Source organism: Ceratotherium simum, chromosome 19 (assembly GCF_057802395.1).
Source record: "Ceratotherium simum simum isolate JZ-2026a chromosome 19, ASM5780239v1, whole genome shotgun sequence".
Lineage (NCBI taxonomy): Eukaryota > Metazoa > Chordata > Mammalia > Perissodactyla > Rhinocerotidae > Ceratotherium > Ceratotherium simum.
In genome coordinates this window covers 30,510,586-30,532,824 of record NC_141918.1, presented here as the reverse complement: position 1 = coordinate 30,532,824, position 22,239 = coordinate 30,510,586, and the positions used below count along the sequence as shown (strand labels likewise).

Sequence of the window (22,239 nt, the reverse complement as noted above, 5' to 3'; positions counted from 1 at the left end):
AAGCATTTGAGGGTAGTAATAGTAATCGCTCACACATATTACTGTGCTTACTGTGTGTCAGGCACATATGAAGAAACTGAGACCCATAGAGAGGTGAAGAATATTGTCCTAGGCCCTTTAGCTAGCAAGTGAAAACTCCAGGGTCTATGCACTTAACCTCTATACTGTCCTGCTCTTTGTAAGTATGTGGCATGTGTTTTCTGCTGCTAAGGTGTGATTGATGACTGTAGTGCCAGTCATTAAAGAGCTTGTATAGGCTAATGAGAATAATGCTAATAGAGGTGGCTGCGAATCGTGTGTATTTCAAGGAACACTACTCCCATAAAATTCTCCAGGGTTCCAAAATTAAAAATTGTCTAAATTACGGAGTATTTTAGTTTACTCAAGGCTCTGAGAAGTCATGAAGTGAAGAAACCTAAAACTCCTTTTAACTCATTATTTCTCAGCCTTATTTAACCACAGAGCCCCCTTTTTCCACATTAACGTTACTAACATCACATGGAATACTTAATACTCTATGGAAGTTTTCTGTGGAACAAATGCTTGGGTCTATAAACAGGTGCTATTTGAAGTGATTTTAATACATCCACTTGCTTTGGGGCCCTTAATTTGATTCGTATTTCTGTTCACTTGTGATAGGTAATATTGCACAACATTTAAAAAAGAGACACTTCTTTTTTATGGGAGAAATTAATACTTGTTAGTATTAGATGGGAGTTAAGATGATTTTTAGCATTGTGCCTGATTGGAAAACTGCCTCGCTCTAGGATTAATGAAGTATCTTAGGAGGGGAAATTAATAGGTAGAGTACATTTATTTATTTACCTTCATATTTCTTTTGTTTTCCTAGGTCTTATCATGGTTTTGGCTGGAGCCTCTGAATTTGATCCTCAGTATAATAAAGATGCCACAAGCAAACCAACAGATAATATTCTAATACCTCAGGTTAGGCCTATCTCCCAGATTCCTTGATAAGCATTTAAGTATTAAAGTTAATGCTTTTTAAGTATATATTTTTTGAATAAGTATTTTATTTACTCTAGCTAATCAGAGAAATTGGCAGCATTAATTTAAAGAAGAATGAGCCTCCACTTACCTGCCCATATAGCCTGAAGGCCAGAGTTCTTTTGCTGTCTCATCTTGCTAGAATGAAAATTCCTGAGACCCTTGAAGAAGGTATTTGTGACTCTAATATCTGCAGGGTTTTAGTGTACGAAAGGAATGGATTTAATTAGACCTCATAGTGCAGTGTTTTTGTTGCTGTTCTTTTTTGCTCAATCGAATGAATAATTGCACAAGGGCCTTTTAAAAAGAAAACTGTATGCTACGTAATTACTTCACAAATACTTTGAAGGTCTAAGTCAGATGTTTTGGCAAATGTTAAAATTTAGTATTTCAAGGTGAGAAAATACTCTGAGAAATGTTTAGTCAATTGCAGATTATACAAGAGTTCCTAATGACATTAAAAAAAAAAAAAGATAGTTTAAGCTTTTGGGGGGAGAAAAAATGGATTTCATGACAACTGTCTTAGTCAGCTCCACCACCATCATCATCTTCCAGCAGTGATTACCAATAAAGTGTCTGTTTAATCTTTATTTAAAGCTTTATAAGTACTTGAAGCCATCTAGTTGACTTAAAAGAAAAGCAGTGGATTGGGGCAGCAGTGTTTCCAGGGATGTCATGAATTTGAGTGTGTCATCTCTTCTTCACCTGCATTATTTCCATTGAAGTTTTACAAGAAAGTTATTATCCTTAGGGAATAAATGTTCTTTCTGAATGTAACTCCCCTGTACCCTGCCTTTTAAGCCAATAATTCAGTCAAATTCCTCTGGAAACAAGGCCAGTTGGTGCTTAGTGAGTAGTGATAGAATAGGATGCTTCTTATGGAGTGAGTGAAAGAGCACTATTTAGGCATTGTTATTGGAGTTGCAAGTTAACTAGTAATTCTGTTCCTAATGTTCTGTACAGATATTAATAATCTCCATTTTTACCAATTATCTAAGAAACGGGACAAATATTTTTTTAGGTTAAGTACCAACCCCAATGGATGAGCTTAATGGTTAACTATTATATGAAATATAAATGAAAGAGTCTCTCTGTCGTCCCTTCCCCTCTCCCCTGGGCATTTAGTTGACGTTTATTCTCAATCTTAGTCTTTGGATTTATCCATAATTATAGAAACCTAGGTGCACAAGAAGAAAATTCTTACAGTTCTTAAATATAGTAAGATTAGGATGAAATTTAAGATTGACTGTTTCCAAAAAAAAAAAAAAGGGTAGGAAGTTAACTTATAAAACCCAGCACCATATTATTAAAAATTTGCCTATGAAACCTCTAATGTGAGCTAAGGTTTTCTGGCTGATTTTTGGCATAGTGCTGCTGAGGAGAAACTATTGCATTCAACCTGTAAAAATTCTGAGTTCACGCAAAATATTTGTGGGACAACTTAAATTTAGTATTAGTCTTGGACTACAGGTAGTAAAGATGTTTTAACTATAAAAGTGGAACATGATTTGTTTCAGGTTTTTCATTGTTTTGCAGATCAGCAATTTATGCTGAAAAAATGCCCTGCTCTACTTCAAGAAATGGTTAATGTGATTTGCCAACTAATAATAATGGCCCGGAGCCGTGAAGGTGAGGAGGAAACAATTAATTGTTGTACTTTTTCTTGCAAGCATATGCAGATTACACTTTATAGTTTTAAGATTTATGGGTATTTACTCTAATTCTATCTATACGTTGAATCAGCTTTCCCAATTTTGTTCATGGTTTTTCTTAGTTCTTTCCTATATTTTCCATTATGTAAAGTCTTTATCACAATTCATTATGTTTTTGAATTTAAATTTTTTCATTGTTTTATTGTTTATTGTTATTTATTGTTTACAAAGATTTAAAATATCCTTTTCCTTCCTCTGAATGTTTTTAGAGTTAGGTTATTCTGTATTTTAAGAATGAGTTTGAAATAATTCTTTAAGTGGTGGAACAATGATCACCTGACATGTAGTGTTTTTTGCATGAAGGGAAAAAAGAATGAGGGAGTTTGTGTCAGTAATGGAAAGGGAGACTCTTAAGAAAGAAGTTAGTGGTTGTGGTTTGTTGTTATGGATGATGTCAGTTCTTGGCAGTGTCATTATGTGCTTAATACTGATGATGTCTGATAATTTACTGGTTTTGGAGGTGATGCAAAGAATTTTTCTATCAAATCTGTGGTTGTTGCTGGATACTGTGTGTTTGATGAAGTTTATATATTTTTTGTATCTTATCCAGTAACTTTTAAAGGAAATCAACACCATGATCTTTTTATTTATTTATTTATTTTTACCAAACTTCTCTTTTATTTATTTATTTTTTAATTTTTTGTTTATTGCAGTAACGTTGGTTTATAACATTGTATAAATTTCAGGTGTACATCATTATACCTCTATTTCTGCATAGATTACATCACGTTCACCACCCACATACTAACTACAGCCCATCACCACACACTTGTGCCGAATTATCCCTTTCGCCCTCCTCCCTCCCCCCTTCCCCTCTGGTAACCACCAATCCAATCTCTGTCTCTATGTGTTTGTTTGTTTTTGTTATTATCTACTACTTAATGAGGGAAATCATACGGTATTTGACCTTCTCCCTCTGACTTATTTCACTTTGCATGATACCCTCAGTGTCCATCCATGTTGTCACAAATGGCTGGATTTCATCGTTTCTTATGGCTGAGTAGTATTCCATCGTGTATATATACCACATCTTCTTTATCCATTCGTCCCTTGGTGGGCACTTAGGTTGCTTCCAAGTCTTGGCTATTGTGAATAACGCTGCAGTGAACACAGGGGTGCATATATCTTCATGCATTGGTGTTTTCAAGTTCTTTGGATAAATACCCAGCAGTGGAATAGCTGGATCATATGGTAGTTCTATCCTTAATTTTTTGAGGAATCTCCATACTGTTTTCCATAGTGGCTACACCAGTTTGCACTCCCACCAGCAGTGTGTGAGAGTTCCCTTCTCTCCACATCCTCTCCAACACATGTTGTTTCCTGTCTTGTTAATTATAGCCATTCTGACGGGCGTGAGGTGATATCTCATTGTAGTTTTGATTTGCGTTTCCCTGATAGTTAATGATTTTGAACATCTTTTCATGTGTCTGTTGGCCATCTGTATATTTTCTTTGGAGAAATGTCTGTTCAGGTCTTTTGCCCATTTTTTAATTGGGTTGTTAGTTTTTTTGTTGTTGAGATGCATGACTTCTTTATATATTTTGGAGATTAACCCCTTATCAGATGTATGGTTTGCAAATATCTTCTCCCAATTGTTAGCTTGTCTTTTCGTTTTGTTGATGGTTTCCTTTGCTGTGCAGAAGCTTTTTAGTTTGATGTAGTCCCATTTGTTTATTTTTTCTATTGTTTCTCTTGCCCGGTCAGACATGGTGCTTGAAAATATTCAACACCATGATCTTAAAATTTGAGGTGTTAAGGATGTTCGCATGAATCTTGTTTTTGTGATGAATTTTATATTCTTGAGCATATAAAAAGTCCAGCCTTGTTTTTTCTTTTCCTCCTCTTCTTTCTAAGAAAGGGAGTTTCGTGCTCCAACTTTGGCATCCCTAGAAAACTGCATGAAGCTTTCCCAGATGGCTGTGCAAGGCCTTCAGCAGTTTAAGTCTCCCCTTCTGCAGCTCCCTCACATTGAAGAGGACAATCTTAGAAGGGTTTCTAATCATAAAAAGGTAATTCTTGGCTATTTTAAAATCAGTTTAAGCAGTTGGTCATGTCATTTAAAGGTAATATGAGTGAAAAGTTTTTTAGAAATAAGTTACTATGAATTTCTTAGATTTAGAATGTCTTAAACATTCTAAAACTATCCCTCAAGTGGTTCTGTTAATATTTGCTTGATTAGGTAGCTGTTTTATAATATTTTACTACTGTAAGTGATTTTACTACTTTGGAGGTCAGTGCATCTTAGCAGTTAACACTTTGTTCCTTATATTATGTTACCAAAAATAAATGTACTAAGTAAAAATGCAGTGTATATTTTCCAGTCATTTCATTCACGGCTTATTGGTTGAGCATGAACGAAAAAAATTAAGCGTTCAAAAAATAAGTAGATCAGGGGCTGGCCCAGTGGGGCAGCGGTTAAGTGCACGAGCTCTACTTCGGTGGCCCGGGGTTCACAGGTTTGGATGCCAGGCTCGCACCAGCGCACCGCTTGTCAAGCCATGCTGTGGTGGCGTCCCATATAAAGTAGAGGAAGATGGGCACGGATGTTAGCCCAGGGCCAATCTTCCTCAGCAAAAAGAGGAGAATTGGCAACAGATATTAGCTCAGGGCTAATCTTCCTCATCCAAAAAAAAAGTAGATCAAATAAAGATAATTCTTATTTAGAAAATATAATCTGTAGTAAAGACATGATAATGAATCTTAAGATATAGCAGACATACATATAAATGAAAATCTTGAGGAAATATAAGAAAAAACTGAATGAAATTATAATTTTGGCAGGAGATTTTAAACATTACTTTGTATGCATTAGACAAAGTGGGCAGAAGATAGACTTGGATTTGATAGAATATTAAGGTAGAATTAATAATGTATATTAGAAATTGGCATCAGAGTTCTCTGTCCTTTCAAGTAATTGTGTTACTCTTATAAATTTGATCACATTTTAAGTCATAACTGAAAATTCAGAATTCAAAAGCAGGCATTTCACATGCCTCATGAGCTAATCCCTATCTGTGAAAGTAAAAATTAATAACTAGCACCAAACACCTGGAAATTAAAGAACACTCTTCAGAATATCCATTCAGCCAAGATGGATATTACTGCAATAATAGACAGCTATATTTAGAAAATAACAAAAATGAGAAAATTACATAGTAAAACCTTAAGGGTGCAGCTGTATTTAGAGATAAATTTATACTCTTAAAGGTTGTTAGTAAAATTGAAAATAAGGGTCAGCAAACTGAACACGTCAGATGGTAGTAGTTCTTGTTTGGGTCAAGATTCTATATGAATGTTACTATTTTTTCCTCTAACTTTATTTTTTCTGATTTTAAAAAATAACCTCATGTTAACTTTGTAATAAAAAAAAAAACCTAAATTTAAATTTCCTTGGAGAAAAAGGCCATGAAATGCAATAAAGTTGTATTTTCTGCTTTGAAATGTATACAATCTTAGCATTCTTCTAAAACCTGTTGGATTTTGTTTTAGTAAACTTGCTAATAATTTTTCTTTTATGAAAAGATTTGTGACTTTGGGATTTATTCTTTTTCTCTCTCTTTTTAAATTCAGTACAAAATTAAGACTATCCAGGATTTGGTGAGCTTAAAAGAATCAGATCGTCACAATCTGCTGCACTTCCTTGAAGATGAGAAATATGAAGAGGTTATGGCTGTCCTTGGGAGTTTCCCGTATGTGACTATGGACATAAAGTCACAGGGTAAGTGGGAGGTTTCCCTGTTGAACATTGCTTCCCTTTTAATAGATTGGCTCTTGCTTATTTGGCTCGAAGTTCTCAAAACACTCCATTTAATAACATAACTTGTAATTAGACTTTGCAGAACTGTAGTTTTATCTGTTAGATTGGCTATGATGGGAAATGATCTATATTTAATAGTTTTGAGAACACTGATAGAGTCCTAATTTATTATTCTCATAATGGGATTGAGTTTGAGGACTCTTGTAGTTCATCTTTCAGGAATATCTTAACTTTTTAAAGAATGAAAGAGATTTCCAGATGTAATGAAAGATATTTGAAATCTATTGTTAGTGTGAAAAAAATAGCTGCTTAGTTCTAAAATTAATTTTTAAAAACCCGACTCATTTATGTTAACCATGTTCTGTGCCACATTTCATGTGTTTTTGCTTGACTTACCTCTTATCTTTAATGTCTTTTTGGAATGAAAAAATCGAGGTTATTTTTCTAATAGCTGAGTAATAGTATCTTAGAATGGTGACAGAATTAAAGATTATCTGCTCCATTCCTTCATTGTGACATTGTTCTGAGCTTGCACATTTACTCAGTTACTGTTGTGAGAACATCTTGTGGGACCAAGAATACAAGGATGCGTTAAGAATGGTTTCTGTCTTTAAAGGGCTTATAGTCTAGTTGAGGAAAAAGGAACATCGAATTAAAAACAAGAAAACATAGGCCACGTGTTAAGTGAATGACACAGACATTGTGCCATTTATTCATTCAACAAATACTGACTGCCACTCATTCTTCTGGGTACTGGGGAGTCTTCTGGTGAGTAAGACAAAGCCCCTGCCATATTGAGTTTGCATTCTTTTTTTTTAAATTGAGATGCTAGACATCTCTTGATGTATTTTATGTTATTTTATTTTATTTTTTATATATATGCTTTTTTTGTGAGGAAGATCAGCCCTCAGCTAACATCCGTGCTAATCCTCTTTTTGCTGAGGAAGACCAGCTCTGAGCTAACATTCATTGCCAATCCTCCTCCTTTTTTTTTTTTTCCCCTCAAAGCCCCCCAGTAGATAGTTGTACGTCATAGTTGCACATCCTTCTAGTTGCTGTATGTGGGACATGGTTTCAGCATGGCCGGAGAAGCGGTATGTTGGTGCGCACCCGGAATCCGAACCTGGGCCGCCAGTAGCGGAGCTCGCACACTTAACCGCCAGGCCACGGGGCCGGCCCCTGAGTTTGCGTTCTAATTGGAATTGAGACGAGATACTTGGCTCCCAAAGACCGGGGGTGTTTGAGAAAGGAAGGTAGACTACAATCTAGTTTCAGTTGTGCTGGAGTGTAGAATACATGTAAAACTGGGATTGCTTTGGTGTGGAGTTGGGATTTCCTTGAGGGTCTGTCAGTTTTCGAACATTAAAAACACTAATTTAAAAGTTTCATTGAGGACCATACTAATTTAATCCAGAAACTATTCAAATAAAAATCTTGTGTGAGCCTTAGAGATACTCTTCGATATAATCAAGGGTTGTAAAAAGTACATGCTGCTTAGAAAAATGAATGTCAGAGATTTTCTTATTAGAAGTAAGGTAAGTATATTCAGTCTCACTGGGAAATAAAATTATGATATGTTGCATTCCATAGCATCTTGTATAGACAGTTTGTTATTTTATATTTTTACAGTGTTATCCAAATGTGTGGTATGAGTAGTATAGTTAATGGAGGGAGAGTAAAAGAATTATAGAAGCAGAAAAGGGGCATCTGCGTGATCCAGTGCTGGAGATGGTGGATCTCTTTCCCCACATTGTTAGAGGCTGTACAGAATCTCCTATAGGCTTTTTCTTCACTTTAAGGGGTCAAATGGCAGGTAGACATTGTTATAGCTGTTAATTCACGTGCAGTGCTCACATACATACAGCTTTGCAGTGTTGATGACTATGTAGCCCAGATTTGATTTGAGATAATGGAGACTTCGAAGTTGAAGAAAGAATATTGTACCCTTTCTTGATGCCCAGCTGTTACACCTCACAGCCAATAATGGAGGAGATAGCAGTTATAGGTTGTTGGAGGCCATAATTTTCCAACTGGTGGTATGTTAGTGCAGGCCAGAACAGTGTGGTAATCTAAATCTGTGTAAAATAAACATAACAAACTTAGAAAAACCTGTAGGCAGAAATACATAGTGAAGAAAACTCTTACAGATAACATGTGTAGGAAAAAATGAATTATATCTACATTTGAATAGGATATATGTTTCATAAGTTAATTTTAATTTAATTTTAATGTTAAGGTTTTTTAATTAGACTTTTGGGGATGTGTGTGGCAAATGTAGTTTTAAAAAATTAAACAATTATGAAAACATTGCAAAAAATATTTTTTAAGGTGCTTTTTAATATAAACAATATTTTGAAGTTCTTGCCTTAAAAAAAATAAATCCTTTAATGTGGCTTAGAATACTAGTTTTAGTTATTTTATTCTGATTTTTTTCTGACAGGCAAGCATTGATCATACAGGTAAAATCTTGTAAATATAAGGTTTGCACAATTTAATAGAGTGACAGAACCTTATTTTTATATTACTATGAGGGAAAGCTGTGATATGGTTGTCTTCACATACTCGTCTTAAAAGTCATAGGTTTGAAACTTGGCAGTGCCGGTATAGCCATTATGTGACCTTGGGTATTTTACTTTATTTCTGAACCTCACTTTCTTCTTTAAACTGGAAATAATAATAATGCTTTATAGAGAGCTATTTTAAGGATTATACGTGTACGTTGTTGAAGGCGTATACTGGAGAGCCTTATACAGAGTAGACAGTCAATAATTATTATTTTTTATTGAGTAAGTTTAAAATATAGTATGTTTGAAATACTGAAGTACCAGATTGATTTGAGTAATTTTGCTGTTTGTGTTGACATAGAGCTTGATTTTTATTTTTTACTTTATTTTTTTCCTTTCATTTTATAGTATTGGATGATGAAGATAGCAACAACATCACAGTAGGATCCCTAGTTACAGTGTTGGTTAAATTGACAAGGCAAACAATGGCAGTAAGTAATCTATTTTTATTCTTATGCTTTAAGAGGTATGTGTTAAGGTTTTTATATTTATTTTCTAATTTTAAGTCATATATTCTCAAAGTCAAAACTTGTATAGCAAAATCTAATTATGCAAGTTCTGTTAGCTGTTGTGAAATTTTAAATTAATTTTCATACTTTTTCGCATTAGTTTTCACACACACACACAAACTTAGAAAGTAGAGTAATTCTTCATGTGATGATTTGTTAATTCCCTATGAAGCATAATAAGGTGATGTGGGTAATAGTTCTTAAACTGTAAAGTGCTATACAGAGGTTAATTATTGATTATTGTTGAGAATTTCATCACCTACTCCTTTTTAGTCAATTCTTTAGAGAATTCACCTCCTTTTATTTTTTATTTAAAAAATTTAAAAATTACAATGAAAATAACTATTTCCTAATTATGTGAAAAATTCATGTTGTCTGGGAAAAAATTCAGTCAATGCAGAAAAGTATAGGAAGAAATTAAAATTACCTAAAATCCTACCACTCTGAGATTATCAGTTTTGAAGCTTATCCCTTTAGATATCCTAATGCATGAATACCTGTAGAGTTAAATGATGTTTTTGCTTGGATCCCTTCTCTCACCCACCTCTCTCAGGAAACCCCTTGTCAGCCCTAGATGATCAGAATTCAGTCTTATGTATATCCTTTCATATCTTTCTCCACGCTCATATTTACTGTCTCGACCTTTATAGTATGTATACGTATATGCATATACATCTATACTGGCACTTTTCTCATTCTTTTTCATTAAATCTGATCATATGGTATGTTTCCTGCATCTTGTTTTTCTCAGTTTCTGTTACATAGTTATATTGCCTCTCAAGTCAGCTGTCCCTCCCAAGCTACAACTATAGTTGTAGCTCATTGTTTTTAATAGACTGTATAGTATTTCAACTCAGTTTATTCCACTAGTGGTAGATTTTAGCCTATTCTACTCTGGGGTCTACAAGCATCTGCAGGAAACATATGCTGCATTTAAGCTCTATGTCTAAAACCTCTGGTAGGAAAAGCATATTTTGTAGTGGGATATATCAAATCACAGATTGATTTTATGGTAGCAAGTGGTAAGGAAACATTTGTGTCATGGACTCTGGTTGAGAGGTGGTTCCTGGGAGAAGAAGAAACTCTAAGCGAGTGGCCAGGATTAGGTTTAGAATCCAAATTTATACTACCTGTGTACTTTGGAATTCCAAGCTTGAGAAATGAGCAAAAAATTGGCCTTGGGCTGTTGACTTTTCTGAGGTAATTGGTAGAAGCAGAACTTCCTGGAGGAAGGGAAGAAATCAAGTATTTATCTTCCAATTCTTGTATGAACTGTACCTCGGAGTAATTGTTAGAACCCAGCTAGTAAATGAAGAAATGAAGCAAAGATGATAGACTGGGAGTCGGCAAACTTTTTCTATAAGGGTCCAGTTAGTAAATATTTTAGGTTTTACAGGCCATACAGTCTGTGCAACTGCTGAGCTCACAAATGGACATGATTGTGTTCCAATAAAACTTAGTTTAAAAAGCAGGCAATGGGCCATAGTTTGCTGGCCCCTGAATAAGGCTAATAGTTTAGAGCCTAACAGTTGTCATTGTTTTTACTTATTAGCTTTAATAAATCCGGGGAGTTTATTAAGCACATATTACTTGTTGTCATCTTGTAGTACAGATTCTTACTGGAATTTAAATCCTAAATTTATAGCTTCTGTACTGATTCTAATGGATTATATAGTGGGTGGATATGTCTTTAGGATATGTGGATTTTCTTGGTTCCACTTCTTAGTTAGAGGTCCAGTGAGGAATATCACTGACAATAATGAATAAACTAATATTGGTCTTGTGAATTTTTAATAATGTATTCAAATTCTCATAACATTAAAATAGTCATTTCTGTTTACTGTTAGAAAAAAAGTGAAAATTTAAACTATGAAATATTTTTGACTTTATAAGAAGTTTACATATCTTAGGTCATTGCATTTGTAAATTTAAGTAGACTGTACTTTTCAAAATATATTCAAGACAGATGTGAGATATTTCAGAAGGTTACTTCTGAAGTATCATTTAGTAATTGCTAAATTTGTACACATTCATCATTTGGTAATTGCTAGAAGTCTCTTGTTTCCTCCCCTCAATTGTCACCAGTTAAAAAACTTACTGGTGATATATTTTGAGAGATTGCTTTGTTTATCTGAAAGATACAGATTGATAGATTTTATGTTTTTCTTGCTATCTCTAGGAAGTATTTGAAAAGGAGCAGTCCATCTGTGCTGCAGAGGAACAGCCAGCAGAAGATGGGGTAAAAACTTGAATTTTTTTACCTACCTTTCCTGGTGAAAGAAATGTTTTGTTTAGTTCTCGGCTTTATTTATATTGCTGTGGGAGAGTAATTCAGTTTATGAAAACATTTGGTTTAGCCATTTCCATCTAAAAATTACTATGACTACCAAATGAAACTATTGCTGTAAAATTTGAGTGTGTATGTGTGTTGTGATTTACAGCAGGGTGATACTAACAAGAACAGGACAAAAGGAGGATGGCAACAGAAGAGTAAAGGACCCAAGAAAACTGCTAAATCAAAAAAAAAGAAACCTTTAAAAAAAAAACCTACACCTGTGCCCTTATCACAATTAAAGCAACAGAAACAAAAGCAGGCAAATGGAGTCATTGGGAGTGTAAGTTTATTATTGTTATTATCATTATTATCTGTATTGAGATAAAGCATACACTAAAATGTTCACATCTTATGTGTACAGCTCCTGGTTTTTACGTATGTATGTACCCATGATACCCAGATCAAGATATAAAACCTTACCAGCACCTTAGGAAGCTCTCTGTGCCCCTTCTCAGTCAGTGACCCTTCCGTCTACCTCGAAACCCTCTCCTCCATTCTGACTGCTATTACCATAAATTAGTTTTGCCTGTTCTTAAACTTCGTATATCTAGAATTATGTTTGACTGCTTTCATTCAACATTCTGTCTCTGACATTCGTCTTTATTGTGTGTGTGTGTGGTATTACATTGTATGAATATACCATAATATATCTGTCTGTTCTGTGGCTGGTGGAAATTTGGGTTGTTTCTGGTGTTTGCCTATTGTGAATAAAGGTGCTATGCTGGGGCCGGCCTGGTGGCGCAAGCGGTTAAGTACCCGCGCTCCACTGTGGCGGCCGGGGGTTCACCGGTTCGGATCCCGGGCGCGCACTGACTCAGCGCTTGGCAAGCCATGCTGTGGCGGCGTCCCATATAAGGTGGAAGAGGATGGGCACGGATGTTAGCCCAGGGCCAGTCTTCCTCAGCAAAAAAGAGGAGGATTGGCACTGGATGTTAGCTCAGGGTTGGTCTTCCCCACAAAAAAAAAAAAAAAAAAAGTGCTATGCTTATTCTTGTACGTGTCATTTTGTGAACATTCATTTTTCTTTTTTCTTTTTTTTTTTTTTGCGAGGAAGATCAGACCTGAGCTAACATCTGATGCCAATCCTCCTCTTTTTGCCGAGGAAGATTGGCCCTGGGCTAACATCTGTGCCCATCTACCTCTACTTTGTATGGGACACCGCCACTGCATGGCTTGACAAGCGGTGTGTCAGTGTGCGCCCGGGATCTGAACCTGCAAACCCTCCGGCCGCTGAAGCGGAGCTCGAGCACTTGACTGCTGCACCGGGCTCCATTCATTCTTTTCATACTTAGCAGTGGAGTTGCTGGATCATAAAAAAGGTGTCAGTTTAATGCACTGAAAGACCCCATTTTCCAAAGTTAGTATTTTATGCTCCTAACAGCAAAATATGGGTCCAGTTGTTCCACATCCTCACCAATACTTGGTTTTACCAGTCTTTTTTATTTTAGCCACTGTGGTGGATCTAAGTGATATCTCTGTGGGTGGTTCTTATTTGTATTTATCTTATTTCTAATGATCCTGATACACTTACTGGCCACTTGGATATCCTTTTTTTCTACTGGGTTGTCTGTCTTCCTGTGGATTTGTGGGATTTATTTATATATTCTGGATGTGAGTCCTTGTTTACTTTCTTAATGATAGCTTTTGATGGTTCTTAACTGTAATGAAGTCTGTTTCATCAGTCTTATGGTTAGTGCTTTTGTGTCCTGTTTAGGACATCTCTGCCTATCCCAAGGATACAAGGGCATGGACATATTTTCTGTTTTCTTCTAGAAGTATTATTATTTTACTTGTTATATTTACCTCGATGATACATCTTGAATTTTTGTAAATAGCATGAGATAGAGATTGGGGACCACTTACTCTAGCACTGTTTATTGAAAAGATCATCCTTTCCTCTCTGAATTGCAGTGGTGATTTGTTGGAAAACAAGTGACTATAACTGTGTATGTGCAGATCTGTTTTAGGACTCTCTAGTCTATTCCACTGATTGTCTATTCTTGTGCCAGTACCACAGTCTTGATTATTGTGGCTTTACATTAAGTCTTAAAATATAGTAGTTTAAGTCCTCAGACTCTTGTTTTACTTCTTCAAAATTGTTTTGACTATTTTAGGTCCTTTTTATTTCCAGCTAAATTTTTAGAATAAGCTTGACAGTTTCCACCAAAAAAAACTGCTGGAATTTAGATTGGTGTTGTGTTGAATCTGTGGTTCCATATGGGGAAAATTCACTTGTTAACAATATTGCATCTTCTTATTCATAATCATGGATTATCTTTATTAATTTGGGTCTTCCTTAATTTTTCTCAGCACTGTTTTGTAATTTCCAGTGGCAGAAGTATGACACATCTTTCATTATATTTACGCCTATGTATTTGATGCTTTCTGGTGCTATTGCGAGTAACGTGATAAAAAAATGCATTCTTCAATGTTATTGCTGGTGTATAGAAATAAAGTTACTTTCTAAATGTTGACCTTGTTTCAAGAAGTCTTGATGAATTTACAGTAATTCTAACCATCTTTAGATTTTTTAAAAAAGATTTTCTGCATACATGATCGTATACCATTTGGGAATAAAGCTAGTTTTATTTTTTTCTTTTTAATCTTTATGCTCTTTCTTCCTTTCTGCCTTACTGTACTGGCTAGAACTTTCAGTGTAATTTTGATTAGAAATGAAGATGGTGGTCACCCTTGTCCTCTTGTTGATCTCAGGGAGAAAGCAAACGTCATTTCACTACTAAGGATGATGTTAGCTATAGAGTTTTTGTAGATGTTCTTTATCAGGTTAAGGAAATGTTTCTTTCTGTTCTCAGTTTTGAGAATTTTTTGTCATAAGCAGGTACTGAATTTAATTAAATGCTTTTTTTCCATCTATTGAGATGATTTTTCTTCTTTCCATTAATGTGGTGAATTGTATTGATACATTTAAAATTTTTAAACTGTCCTTGCATTCCTGGAACAAATCTCACTTGGTCATAACATAGTCTCCTTTTTTATATTTATCTGGATTTGATAATACTTTATTTAGGATTCCTGCGTCTGCTTTCATGACAGGATGTTGGCTTGTCATTCTCCTTTCTTGTTAATATCAGGTTTTGCATCAGGTTTGTGCTGGCCTCCTTAAACAAGTTAGGAAATATTCTCTCTTTTTCCTGTAAGAGTTTGTGTAAGATTGGATTTGTTTCTTTCTTGTTTGGAAGAATTATCTAGAGAAGCCATCTGGGCTTGGAGTTTTTAAAATGTGTTTGTTTAGAGTCCATTTCTTTAACATATTCTACTTTTTTCCCTATATCTATTTTAGTAAATTATGTTTTTCAAGGAATTTGTCCATTTCCTCTGAGTTAGTAAATTTATCGACAAAGTTATTTATAATATCCTTTATTTTTAATGTCTCTTGGATCTGTAGTTATGTCTCGTTTATTCCTATTATTGGTAATTTGTATTCTCTTTTTTTTCTTTGATTAGTCTTGCCTAATACAAGTTATCAGTTTTACTGATCTTTTCAAAGAACCAACTTTTGGTTTTGTTTGGGTTTTCCTTTTGTATAGTGCTTTCTCTTTGACTGATTTCTGGTCTGTATTATTTACTTCTACTCTCTTTGCATTTAATTTGCTGTTCTTTTTCTTGCTTCTTGAAATGGACTAGTAAGTATTTTGTCTGGGATATTGTCTTTCCTTACTGCATTATACTCTATCAGTTGTAGAAGATAATATTAAACTCCCAAAGCAGTGCTTTTCTATAAACTTCCCGTTTCCCCTCCTCAAATAAAATATGTTGTATAATTGATGTTTTTGAAAGATGAGCATCTTAGCCATTGTGGTAGTATACTTTGCAAATAAAAATGAAATATTTTTATTTTACAAACTATAAAGAATGAATAAAGTAACTCACAACAGACAGATAAGCCAAATGTTAAAGTCTTCAGTCTGATTCCCACATATTTATAAATAAGAATGTTTATAATTCTCTAAAATTCTGTATGAATAGTGAAATTGTAGTCTTGAGCACTTTAATTATAATGCCAATAAGTTAGCTTCAGGGACTCAGAATGATAGATTCACTGAGATATTCAGAACTTTTGTGGTTGCTTTTTCCTTTTAGGAAGCTGCAGTAAAGGAAGATGAAGAAGAAGTTTCTGACAAAGGCAGTGATTCTGAAGAAGAAGAAACCAACAGAGACTCCCAAAGTGAAAAAGATGATGGTAGTGACAGAGACTCTGATAGAGAGCAAGATGAAAAACAAAACAAAGATGATGAAGCAGTAAGATGCATAGGTTTAAATAATTGGAATTATACCCCTGATGATAGTTTCGGTTTTTATTGTTTTTTTCATTTACTTGTTTGCCTGTGTTAATACCAGTATATTTTATAATCTTACATTACTTTGTAAGAATATTTTTAGGGATGGTGGTCAGAATTATCAAGAAAAATTGTTTCCAACAAGGATTGGAAATCCTAATTTTCTTGAATTGTAAATTGCTAGGTGGAGTAGCACCTGCGTCTGAGGTGAAATCAGTTTGGTCTCAAGGCGATAGGAGTAAGGAAAGGTGGGTTATGAAATATGGGTGGCAGTTACCTGAAAGAGTCTCTCAAAAATTCCAGGTAATGTTTAGGGGAAAGAAATATTACTGTGGACTCTGAAGTCAAGAGTTTGGTTAAGGGAAAAGCTAACATTTACAGAATACCACCTTGCTTCAAGAGGTATATAAGACATTAAGGAAAGGGGGAGTCTCTAGGGAATTATTAAGATTGTGAGGGTATAGAGAATAGACATGGCATAAAATTGCACGTGATTTAAAGGAGGCTGTAGAAAACAATGTTTGGTGGACAAATAATGGCCTTAGAGGCTCACTGCACATGAACTGTAAACTGGTCACCTGTTTCCTAGATGTTTGTGTTCTTTTTGACTGAGCTGTTGATCTAAAAGTAACCCTGTGGTTTAGGAGAGAAAAAGAGGTTCCCTAAATAGCATCTGAGGCAAAAGTGAAGGCCAAAACGAGGAAGAGATAGAGGGCAAAGGATAAAAGTATGAGGAAATAATGTACCTGCCCTTGGGAGTGGTGGGAACAAAATAAGGATGACTGTTTTTAGTGGTTTCTAGCCCTTGACTGTTTTTGTACTTTAGGGATTAAATTGATTGCCAGGAAATTAAAACCTATCAAAGAAATTATTTCCCCAGCCTTGCTTTGCAAAAGAGTTGACATATTCCTTTCTGAGAATATTTAGGGTTAGTAGAGGTGACTCTTAGAGTTTTGACAGACTAGTTTATTCAGATAACCAAAAATTCATTCAAAGGACAAATAATTATACAAATAACAAATACTTATTCATTATCTGTCACATTGCAAGCAGTGTGTTAGATAACAGAAATGCGAAACCAAATGTGAAACACTTTCCACCCTTGAATGATATAGTAGGCTAGTAGGGAAGGCAGACTTGTAAATAACCGTTATAGTACAAAGAGATTATGCACATTTTGTAGAAGGTGCAGTGATAGCACGAAGGAGGGAGTGATCAACTCAGTCCTGAGGTAGGGGGAGTTGGTGGTACTCAGAAGCTCATACTTGAGCTGCTCCTGAAGAAGAATGAGTAGGAATTTGCTAGGTAGAGAAAGGGGAACACAAAAATCCAAACGGTTTAGAAGGAGTGAAATAGCTTGGTGAGTCCAGAGAAGTCTCGGTAGTTTCAAACAATTGGAATAAAAAGTGCAAGGAGACAGCAGTGACGGGAGACTGAAGAGAGAGGCCCAGGTCAGACTGCGAACAGCTGTGTAGTTCATGCTAAAGGACTTAGGTTTGATTTATGAAAAGAAGCAGTGTTTGTTTTGAACAGGGAAATGATCAGATTTGTGGGACTGAACTCAGTAGTAGTAAGCATTGTTAGGAATAATAGCCGGAAGAAGATGGAAACTCCTCAGAACGATCAAACATATACTTGATTTCCACTATTTAATTTTTACTTTACTAGGAGTGGCAAGAATTACAACAAAGTATACAGCGAAAGGAGAGAGCTCTCCTGGAAACCAAATCAAAGATAACACATCCTGTTTATAGTCTTTACTTTCCTGAGGTGAGTTATACACAGCCTAGTGTTTCCTTATTCCATTTACTTTCTCTTCAGATATTTCTCAGTTGCCTTTTATCCTTCTGTGGTGTGTACTGGCTCAGTTGTGCTAAATGTGGTCTCTTCTTGATGAGCCCACGTTTTCGAAGGATATATTTCAGTATAAATTACGTTTAGTGAATGGGTTGGTTAAAAAGGATTATTAACTTTCTATTTCTGTGGTTTCCTGTGCTTCTGTCTTTTCTGTGCCCCGATTACTGAGGGTTATGCTTAGTGATGATTTCTCATTAACAGTTCAGGCAGTCTTACTCAGACAGATGTGTATTTTGCCTGTGACTGTGTGGCAGTTGTGAATCTGTCACTTCTATGAAGTTTTTTTATTTTTTATTTTTGTGAAGAAGATCAGCCCTGAGCTAACATCCATGCTAATCCTCCTCTTTTTGCTGAGGCAGACCGGCTCTGAGCTAACATCTATTGCCAATCCTCCTTCTTTTTTTTTTCCCCCCAAAGCCCCAGTAGATAGTTGTATGTCATAGCTGCACATCCTTCTAGTTGCTGTATGTGGGACGTGGCCTCAGCATGGCCAGAGAAGCGGTGCATCGGTGTGCGCCTGGGATCCGAACCTGGGCCGCCAGCAGCAGAGCGCGTGCACTTAACCGCTAAGCCACGGGGCTGGCCCTCAAGTTTTAAACAGGATGAAAAAGTTCTTAAATTTTCCCCATGGATTTTCTCTGAGAGTCCTATACTGGGCACCTGGAGCCGCTAGACTTGCTCTGGCCCCTGTAAATCCCCCAGTCCGTTGGAATAGGCAAGCCCATGACTGTGGGACCAGCTAAGTTCAGTAAGAGCTGAGTGTAGCTGAGCCCCATACTCAGGACAGGTCATTGCAGTGCTGTTTGTTCCCTTGTCTTTATTTACTTTGTGGTTGTGGCCTGCTCAGCTTTTGATCTTGATAGGCTGTGTTGTTGGTCTTTCAAATGAATTTGGGATTTGCTTGACATTTTGCTTTTGTGGATGATTCTGTCTGCGGCAAGAGGTCAAGAACTGGTTGCCTGTTAGTTCAGGGAAGCTGTTTGACACACTGCCTCACAGCTTTGCCGCAGAACCTTCTGTTCACCACTCATGTTTGGCAGGTAATTTCATGTATAAATCTGCTTTCTGGTCTAGAGTGTCAATCCTGAGTTGCTGGGGGCCTCTGAAGGCAAATTCCTAAGTAATTTGGCTCTCCTAATAATAAATGAGTGACTCTGCACAGGCTGTTGTTTTGACTTTGGAGAGAAGTCAGTCCAGGATTCCATCTTAATGCGCGCACTGGTCTTCTGGCGTGTCCTGAGCTTTAGCCCATCTGTTAGGGGCATTTTGCCCATTGCAGTGGTACTCTGCCAGCACCAAGGCTCCTGAAATCAAGCGAATAAATTTCACTCATTGATTGGTTTTAAAAGTGCCATGGGATGCTCTAAGCTGCATAATTTGTGCCCTTGTAACATACAGTTTCATTTTAGACCATGCTTAGTTAGTAGGCAAAAACATTCATTCACTCCCTTAGAACATTTTAGCAGTGAAAATGCCTTTTTCTAATTTAATCTGCATCTGCATGGTAAACATCTCAAAGTACTATTTATTAGATAAAATTTATTTAGGATTTTCCTGATACCTACCTATCTACCTTCCCATGTACCTATCTAACTACCCTAACTACACACTACCCACTTAAATTATTTCAAGTTTTATGTTAATAATTGAGTTAATGTGTTACTGAAACTCATTTATTATATTTAATGTTAAGAATGGTTGGGAATCTCACACAACAGGATAATTTTTTTAAGTACTAATAACTCATGGTACAACATCTTTTCCACTTTTACCGTGTGCATCAGAGAGTCTAGGCACAGGAGTAATGCCGTAGATTGATATTCACTAGCTTCTTAATAAATATTCTTGATTTTAAATAGCCTGGGAGAAGCGAGGGAAAGGGATTCTCCAAGTGGAAAGGTAAAGAAGAAATGCATATTCTTGAACATATCCCTATGTTTCTTATATTACATACATGTATATTACATACTATAAAATGTCAGAAACACTTAAACAATAGAGGTGTTCACCTCATTTCATTAATAATCATAACTGTCATTTATGGCACTCTATGTGCATGGCATTCTAACATATATTTTACGTGTGTAATAACCTCAGTTCGTCTTCACAACACGACCTGAGATAGGCACTCATCATTTGACAGAGAAGAAAAGTGAGGTTTAGAGAAGTGAAATAATCCAGGTCTGTGTGGCTTTAAAACAGGCATCAGCAAACTACAGTCTGCAGACAAATCTGCCTCCCTGCACGTTCTTGTGAATGAAGTTTTATTGGAAGGCAGCCACACTCACTCTTTCTGTGCTACAATGGCAGAGTTGAGTAGTTGCAACAGAGACTCTATGGCCCACAAAGCCTAGGTGTTAATACTCCACTTTGAGTCTGTTATGTTTTTACCCTCTTTGTGTGTGCAAAACACACATAGACAAGCATAAACAAACACATATACCTATTGTGGTAGTCCTAACCCTTGGGTTAAGCAGAAGTTGGGTTAATCATGTGCTGGTGATTTATTTATTCTGCTTATTAATGTTGCAGTGCTTTGTAGTTTAAGGCATTTAAACAAAAGAACTTAATTTTAATTGAACTTAGTATAGCATTATTAGAAAGATAAATCAAATTTTAATGTCTTATGGTCAAAATAAAATAGTGCAAGTGATTTTGGCTTAAAAACACATTTTCCCTATGAAACTGGTTTCAGTAAAAAGTTATTTTTTTAACCTTCTTTTGGATAATTAGGAATTTAGAATAGTGTAGTGTTGTTTTGGTTAAGTGAGTGTTTAGAATATCCTAGAGTTTATTTTTAGCTCCAGAAGATTTTTCTTGAAGCCATTTTAGGAAGATATCTTCCCTACCCAATTCATTTTTTTTCTTGCTGAGGAAGATTCGCCCTGAGCTAACATCTGCTGCCAATCTTCCTCTTTTTATATGTGAGCTGCCGCCACAGCATGGCCGCTGATAGATGAGTGGTGTGGGTCCGCGCCCGGGAGCCAAATCTGTGCCACCGAAGCAGAACCCCCCGAACTTAACCACTAGGCCACTGGGCTGGCCCCCTACCCGGTTCTTAAGCAGTGGATCCTAAGCAGATGACTAAACAATTCCTGATGTATTCTGTAATATTTACAGCAATGGCCAGTGAGCACACTGACGTTTGGTGCTTCCAGACTGCTTGGTCTTGTGATTTTTTTTTTAAATAGTTTTCTGTCTCCTGTTAGTTCTCCCTGCTGTCATTGTACATTCTGGGGGCAGTTTCTTTACCTGGCTCTTTTTCTGTTCCTGATCTTTTATGAAGTGTAATTAAAAATGCTGAGCTTATTAAAATCATGTGCAGTGAAAGATATAAATAGGCTCCTAGAATCCGAGATACTCGCTTATTATAAGTAGTGTGTTTTAATGTATTGCTTTCTGTTTTTGGTTTCTCAAGTCACTTTCACTCCTACTTTCTGGCTTCTGCTTATTAGTAGGAAAAATTGCTAAGATTTGCTAGATGATATTGTAATAGTTTATACTGTTTTCTTTTTTGGAATATCTTTTGTCATTTAAGGTAATCAGAGGTTTTTAATACCGAGGCCCATCAGTAGGGTTTAAGGGGCCATTTGAAACCCTAAAATTACATACAAAATTCTTTTGGAGAGAGGATCTACAAATGGTTAAGAACAGTTTATTCATTCAGTAAATATTTGTTGAACATCTATCTTGTTCCAGGCACTGTGTCTGTGCTGGGGATACAGCAATGAATAAAATAAGGACAATACCACTAAAATGAGACAAGGCAAAACTATGTATATTTCTCTAGTTATTTCTGATTATTTATACTCTTCTTTTTTTTCTTTGCAGGAAAAACAAGAATGGTGGTGGCTTTATATTGCAGATAGGAAGGAACAGACGTTAATATCTATGCCATATCATGTGTGTACACTAAAAGATACAGAAGAGGTAATTATCCAACCACGTTATTTGAGTTTTTACAAATGTACAGCCTCTTGTCATTATACTGCTTCATAAAATCTTTTTTTGAAATCAATTTATCATGTTTGGCTTATTGCATTTTATTTAAGACATTTTATAACTTTCTTTGATGTCTTTTGTGGAGAACTCATTGAAAATTTATGAAGTATTGACTTGTTAAAGGCAGACAGCAGGGTCAGTCCTTTAAAAACTTATTCTCAACTTATTTTGGGGAGATTTCACTGTTAGTGTCTAAGAAC

General features: G+C 35.8%; 1 protein-coding gene across 1 annotated transcript in view; it reads left to right on the top strand.

Annotated features, from left to right (window-relative positions):
- The window catches only part of SEC63 (SEC63 protein translocation regulator), a 73,485-nt gene that overhangs the window by 45,166 nt on the left and 6,080 nt on the right, over positions 1 to 22,239 (top strand). The window contains exons 9-19 of the mRNA XM_087443963.1: positions 851 to 945; positions 1,044 to 1,176; positions 2,542 to 2,634; positions 4,572 to 4,726; positions 6,288 to 6,435; positions 9,387 to 9,469; positions 11,727 to 11,786; positions 11,989 to 12,162; positions 15,984 to 16,142; positions 17,849 to 17,950; positions 21,869 to 21,967. Coding sequence (XP_087300089.1) covers positions 851 to 945; positions 1,044 to 1,176; positions 2,542 to 2,634; positions 4,572 to 4,726; positions 6,288 to 6,435; positions 9,387 to 9,469; positions 11,727 to 11,786; positions 11,989 to 12,162; positions 15,984 to 16,142; positions 17,849 to 17,950; positions 21,869 to 21,967 — 1,301 coding nt within the window. The remainder of the gene's footprint in view (positions 1 to 850; positions 946 to 1,043; positions 1,177 to 2,541; positions 2,635 to 4,571; positions 4,727 to 6,287; positions 6,436 to 9,386; positions 9,470 to 11,726; positions 11,787 to 11,988; positions 12,163 to 15,983; positions 16,143 to 17,848; positions 17,951 to 21,868; positions 21,968 to 22,239) is intronic.